Here is a 7,411-nt window from a genome sequence, read left to right as displayed (position 1 = left end):
TGGCCACACATGTTCTAAGGAGGAGCAGTGAATGCTTTGATAGTGTGAATGTTTCGATGATTATCTTACTGATCACAAGAATGTATTTATACAAGGATTCATATCTATTGATATCTACCGTATCATAACTAAGTAAAGATATACACAAGAATATACTTAGGATATTGGAATTTCCTAACTAACACTCCCCCGCATTTGGAGCAGAGGTTCTTGAGATAATTACTTGTTTATTTTTATAGATATTGAAACACACTCACGTAGTATTAGGCTTGAGAATCAATAGTTATGAAAAGAAAAATTATATGAAATTGTGATAGAATTTTAAAAAAATAAGAGACTGAATAACTATCCAAAAAATAAATATTATTTTAGAAAATTTATAATCAAAAGAAAATAAATTTCTTTATTGTATTAACGTAAATACTGATTTAGTAACTAAACTGAATTTTTCTTATGAAAAAAATATTATATTTTAAATGAAAAATATTTAACTAACGTTATTAACAATCGTAGAAAAATGTTCTTAAACAAAAAGTATCCATAAATTTTTATGAAAGTGAGATTTGTATAAAAGGAAATTCATTTTTTTAAATCACATGTTTTAAATATCAAAAATCAGTATTTTTTTAAAGATTATTTTTGATACTAAATTCCAATATGATATATGATTTTATAAAAAACATTGAGAAAAACGAAAATATATATAGATAATATTAGTAATGGAAATTAGTAAAATATAGCTTATGAGATTTATATAAAATGAAATTTCTTATTGTCAAATTACATGTTTTAAATATAACAAATCGCTATGTATTTTTACTTTTAAGATATTTCCTTTCGATACTATTTTTTTTTTTTGATACTATATTTCTTTATGATATTGATATGATTATATTTATACATATATATTAAAAACGAAAATAAAAATAGTTTATAGATATTTTCCCTTTTTATTTAAAAAATATTCATAAAAACTAAAATAGAAATTTTGATAATGACAATTAAAAAATAGTATTAATTCATTAAAGTTACCAATATAATAAGTCATTGTGAAAATTAACGTGAACACGACACATATTAAACTGATTTCTCAAATAACATTATAGAGATAAAAAATGTTATTTTAAAAACATTTGGATTGAATTTCACTTTATTTTTGTATAATATAAAAATGCATTTAATATATGCTTCCTTATGCTACATATCCCCGCAACAAAAACAAATCAATCAGCTATGGGACTCTATGGATTACACAAACAATTCAATCTATAGTTTCGAAGACGTGGATAATGAACCCACCATGATGATGATAATGATTGTTTTATTTGGTTTGATGATCATGTCTTGCTTTGGAAAAAAACCCCACTGACACGCCAATAACAGACCGAACAACAAAAACATGTCAACGTGTTACAACACAGAACCACACAGCCAATCCTGCGATTGTTCCCCACGCGCCTATATGATCTCTCGTCTTCCATTTTTGGAAACCAAAACTTTTCTTCTTCATTCATCTTCCTCTTTCTTTTTCGATATGATCTGACTCCAAAAGCACGAATCAAACCCTACACGGCGACTATATATATATATAAAGAGAGACACCATGAACCCGATTCAGCCCCCTCCTTCCCCGATGAAGAGCCGCTTCCGTAAACGTCCTGACCTCAGCCTACCACTCCCTAACCGCGACGTAGCCCTCGCTGTGCCTCTCCCCCTCCCTCCTCCTCCCTCCACAACCTCCGCGCCCACGTCAGGCTCCGCCATCTCCCCCAACGTCTCCGCCGCGAAAAGCTTGTCCGAGCTAGAACGTGTCAACCGCATCGGAAGCGGCGCGGGAGGAACGGTTTACAAAGTGATCCACCGTCCGACTTCGAAACCCTTCGCTCTCAAGGTCATCTACGGTAACCATGAAGACAACGTGAGGCGCCAGATCTGTCGCGAGATAGAGATCTTGCGAAGCGTCGATCACGCCAACGTCGTGAAATGCCACGATATGTTTGATCACAACGGGGAGATTCAGGTCTTGCTTGAGTTCATGGACGGAGGATGTCTCGAGGGAGTGCACGTGTCGCGAGAGGAGGAGCTCTCGGACATGTCGCGGCAGATTCTCAGCGGGTTGGCTTATCTCCACCGTCACCACATCGTCCACCGCGACATCAAGCCGTCGAATCTTTTGATCGACTCGGAGAAGAACGTTAAGATCGCTGATTTTGGAGTGAGTAGGATCTTGGCGCAGACCATGGATCCTTGTAACTCCTCGGTTGGTACCATTGCTTACATGAGCCCCGAGAGGATTAACACTGATCTGAATCATGGACGTTACAACGGTTACGCTGGAGATGTGTGGAGTCTCGGTGTTAGCATCTTGGAGTTTTACTTGGGGAGGTTTCCTTTTGCTGTGAGTAGACAAGGTGACTGGGCGAGTCTAATGTGCGCCATTTGTATGTCTCAGCCGCCTGAAGCTCCGGCCACGGCGTCTGAGGAGTTTCGTCACTTTGTGTCTTGTTGTTTGCAGAGTGATCCTCCCAAGAGATGGTCTGCGCAACAGCTTCTGCAGCACCCTTTCATACTCAAATCAACCAGAGCTCCGGGGTCTTAGTTTTTGCTTTCCCGTTTTGCCCTTATCATCTTTTTTTTTCCCTATATTCTTTTGCTTACATAAGTTTTGTGGTGATTGTGATTAGGGTAATGATTTGATTAGGGAAGAGACACAGTTTTGAGTCTTGTCATGAATGATGAAGATTGAGTTTGCATGGCCTGTAGTAGCTTTATTATTATCATTGTTTCACATCTTTCATTTGTTTTAAACTATCATTAATTAATAAAGCTTCTTCTTTTGTTTCAGTTTGCTTCTTATCCATAATCATATATCATAAAGGCCACTCCTTTCTTTTTCGTTTTGCTTTTCCCTTTATGGTGTTGATTGTATAATAATTGAGGAAAAGTTGAAAGCTTGTCTTTTGACCTCAGCTTTCACCTAGTTTCTTCTAATATTGCCTTGATGCTTTAGTGCGATTAGGAATCTGATCTAATTTAAGTGTCCAGTTCAGGTTTCTAGCTTTTCAACATCTACTACGACAGTCTACTTCATGTTTATTATGTTGGTCATAAAAGTGAACAAAAGGTTTTTACATTTATATTGCTCTCTTTTACCATATTCCACTTTTTGGTGTGATGCTGTTTCCTTCCCCTTCTTAAACTCTCAGCTTAATGATTTGTGAACTTGTATATGACTGCTTCTATATTTTAGTTTCTAGAACTAGCCTTTGTAGTTTTAAACTCTCTCAGTACAGATATGGGATATTAGAGATGAACTTCTGTTGGCATAACCTAGAAGAACCTGTTGGGGCTTTATTTGATCTCGACGTCTAACCACAACAGTGGGTATGTTTCTGCTCCTGAATCTTCTATTGATCTGAAATAGTTGTAATTCTTCTTAGGAGGATCGTGAAATGATGATAGGAATGTTACGTTGTCGAAGGTAGTTTTAGCTTTAGGTTGTTCCATACTTCCAAATACAAACAAGACATGGAAACTAGCGCGTAACTAAAACTTTATAGTACTACTAATTAATAAACTATAGAAACGCCCTTGACTTTACAGGATTGATGTCTTGAAACCAAATCGGATTTCAAATAATTGCTTCTTAACTACTTCTTAATTAATGACTTTAATGTTCGGGCACACACATGCATTCAAAAGTCTCTTGTATCTGTCTAGGGTCCTTGGTTTCCAATTTAGCTCGGAGTTCCTTCCTCAAAATCTTTTCTGCTGGTTGTGGTATAGCTTCTATGAAAAGCATGATCTTGATTCGCTTGTAAATGAACCAACTATGTAGATTATCATACCATTAGTTGTTTGTTTTGCGTTTGAAGACCAGAAGTAAATCTTTCATGTTTGTTGACATAATGTATGACAAAGTCACAACGGTGAATTGTGATCATGTCAACTCTTGTGTGTTTGTCCTCGTTATTATTGGAATAAATTTGATAGGAACTATTAATGTTTTCTTGCATGTCCCACAATCTATCAATACATGGGAGATATTTTTTGGCCAAATCAACGTCAAATGTACTTGGAAATATGAGCTATAAAATCGATTTGGACGGGTGATTTTTATAAAGGGACCATTGATGAATGTGTCCGGGACTAAATAATTAATTACTTACGGTTGTGAACTTATAATCATCCAAAAGCAAACACAAGAAAAGTGAGAAACAAAACAGAGATATAGTGCAGAATGAAAGGGTGTCTTTTGCCAGACATTATCTTGTGTGTCAGAATGTGTGGCCTGTTGTATTCTCCTCGTCTTATAGAATTGTTATAATTTTAGTCTATAATATTATTAGAGAAATCATTTTTTTATGTGTCGCATTCACATTAATTTTTAGAACGGTTAATTACGTAATTATCTTTAATAAACTAAAAGTATTTTATATGATTTCCATTAATAAAAACTACTTTTCTTTTTTTTTCTTAATAAAATTTAAATAAACTTTTAATCTAATTTTTTCTTTCTTTAAAAGCACATAAATAAGACAAAGTAATATTTATAAAATATATACATATAGTTTTTTATATATAAACAAGTTTAATTTTTATTACCTCTTATCTTTTCCCAAAAACATAAATTAACATAAAATATCTAGAAATTTTTTAAAATGTATTTACTTATGTTTATGCTTGGTAGTTTTCCCGTGCTCATGCACGGACATAAATATTTATAATTATATAATTTTAATATTTAATGGTTATTTATTTGATAATTTATTTTTATTCTTTTCTGGTTATAAAGTTTTTAATTAATTCAATTATTTTTTTGACACTAAGCTTGTTTTTATTCATCTCAACTAAACCATAAACGTTTCATGATTTTAAATAGGTTAAAATTCGATTAACTTTATTTGTTAATTGGCTTATATTCATAATATATTATCGTAATATTATGCATAATTTGATATATATTATTTTAGGAAACAGAATAGGAAAGTGTTGTAAGTTTGGAGTTGAATAATCAAACATAATCCTTAATCTATTGAAAGTTTATGCATGTATAAAAATATTTATGACCAAACTAAATCGTAATAATTTGTTAATATATTATTTTTATTTGTTTATAAGTTTTGAGCCATTTGTAATTTACATGCATAAAATAAATAGAAGACTGATATGTAAATAAGCCTCTAATTTTGAGTATAAGTGAATCATATTAAAATTGTACTATTCATTTAAAATGAACAATAACTATTTTTCTTCTAATTAGATTAAAACTGATTAATTTTTGTTGTATTGATGTTAATTTTAAGTTTTAGATATAAAAATATATTATTTTATTTTTAAAGCAAATACCTATATTATTTTATTGTGCAACTATGTTTTATGTATATGATATATATATATATATATATTATATAAATTTCTTATAGATATTTCATTTTTATTGATGGTGCTTTATGAAAATATGAAAAAGTAATTAAAAATCGTTATATATATAAATTTATATTATTATATATTTTTATGTGGCTTTTGTAAAAAATAACTAAAAGAAAAGGGAAATTACAATGAAAACCCAACTAAATTAATATCATATGAAAATTAATGTTATTGTAAATTAAAACACAACTATATTCATTAATTTAAAAACATAAATCATCATCTAATATCATATGTTTCACAAAAATTAATTACATAGATAATCTTAATGAGCTAAAATTATACCTAAATACCATTTTTGATAATTATTTTGTTTTTTCTTTATAAAAAAAATAATTAGCTTTTTAACTCGAATTTCCTTTTTTCAACAAAGCTTAAAATTCCTTCTTCACAATGGCACATAAAAATACAACTAAATATTTATCAAATATAAAAAGATAGATTATGTATATAAAAAAATATTTTTCCTTATATTTTTCCAAAAACATAAACAAAAAATAAATATCTATAAATTTAAAAAAATATAGATATATTAATTTTATCGAAATTACGTATATAAAATTATACAAAATTGTTTTTTATCAACCTAAGGAAAAACTAAAAAAAAATTAACAACATTATTCTTATTTTAGTTTAATTAGAACCAAAAATATGATTCATTTCAAAAAATGATATAATCCAATATACCAAAATGTAAATAACGAAACCAATCAAAATATGAAAAACTAAACCAACCAAATATTATGATTTATCTATTATATATATATATATATATATATTCATATATGTGCATTAAGTTTCATAATATTACATGTCAGGTATGAATGGTGACCAATGAACGAAGAGTAACAATGCATTGCTTAACATTCTTGAATTTTTTTACCATTCATAAGGAATAATTTTTCCTTTCCATTCCTTCTCGTTCCTTTTGTTGCAGAGAAATATAGAATAAATTTATTCATCACTAGGGTGTGACTGGTGACCAAGAGAACGAGGAGGAACACTATGTTCCTTAATATTCCTTAAATTTTTTACTATTCATGAGGAATGAATTTTCCTTTTCATTCCTCTTCATTCTTGGTTCGTAGAGAATTATAGAACAAATCTATTCCTCATTAATTTTGATAAGGAACCATCATTCCTAAACTAAAATTTTATTCCTACTCATTCATTTCCTATCCGTTCCTATTGTTTCTATGATGGTTACCGGTCACACTCTAAAATATGATAAGGAATCATTATTCCTCATCATTCCTATAATTTTATTCCTTTTCGTTCCTTTCATATCCATTCCTAATGTTCATGTGATGGTTACCAGTTAGACCCGTCATGTTTAGTAATGCATATCTGATTTGATATTTCTCTTTTCTATTTCTAAAACAAGATATATCAAACCATACAAAATTTATAAAATATATTTACAAATATAAGAGGATAAACTGAACTACCAACTAATAAGTCAATTTAAACCTGATTAAAACAAAAACAAAAAATCATCGTCAATTAAAAAAAAATAGAAACAAATCAACATATTGTAACGAATAGTTAAACTAATACAAAATATTATATTTGAAATCACATATCTAATTAAGGTCGTAACATAAAGATACTTAATACAATTTTTCTTCATACATACAAATAACAAAATTATTTAAAACCTATAAACAAACAAAAGAAAATATTTTTAATATTATAGTTACTTATTTTGTAAATTTTTATTCTCGTGCATAAGGACGGGAGAATCACCTAGTATGGTTGTATTTATGATGAAAAATATGAATGACAAAGAACTTGTTTGGATACTATAATGTTGGTTCAACAATGTTATTATCATATCTTTAGAATAGAGACTCAAATTAATCACATTAAATAAATTTGAAGTGATCAACAATGTTAGTGATATTCCATCAACCAAACGAAACCACATAACGAGTCTACATAAAATCATATATATTGGTACTCGAACATCGCAATTAGC

General features: G+C 29.8%; 1 protein-coding gene across 1 annotated transcript; it reads left to right on the top strand.

Moving 5' to 3' along the window:
- Positions 1-1,148: 1,148 nt before the first annotated feature.
- Positions 1,149-2,844, top strand: LOC106379245 (mitogen-activated protein kinase kinase 5). Its single transcript, XM_013819253.3, has one exon. The coding sequence runs from the start codon at positions 1,604-1,606 to the stop codon at positions 2,597-2,599; it is 996 nt and encodes a 331-aa protein (XP_013674707.1). The 5' UTR covers positions 1,149-1,603; the 3' UTR covers positions 2,600-2,844.
- The last annotated feature ends 4,567 nt before the right edge of the window (positions 2,845-7,411 follow it).

Source organism: Brassica napus, chromosome A1 (genome assembly GCF_020379485.1).
Source record: "Brassica napus cultivar Da-Ae chromosome A1, Da-Ae, whole genome shotgun sequence".
Lineage (NCBI taxonomy): Eukaryota > Viridiplantae > Streptophyta > Magnoliopsida > Brassicales > Brassicaceae > Brassica > Brassica napus.
This window is presented reverse-complemented; position numbering and strand designations above follow the sequence as displayed.

What these genes read in the sequence shown, in the direction of transcription:
- LOC106379245 (XM_013819253.3), top strand. Translation starts at nt 1,604, where the DNA reads ATGAACCCGATTCAGCCCCCTCCTTCCCCGATGAAGAGCCGCTTCCGT.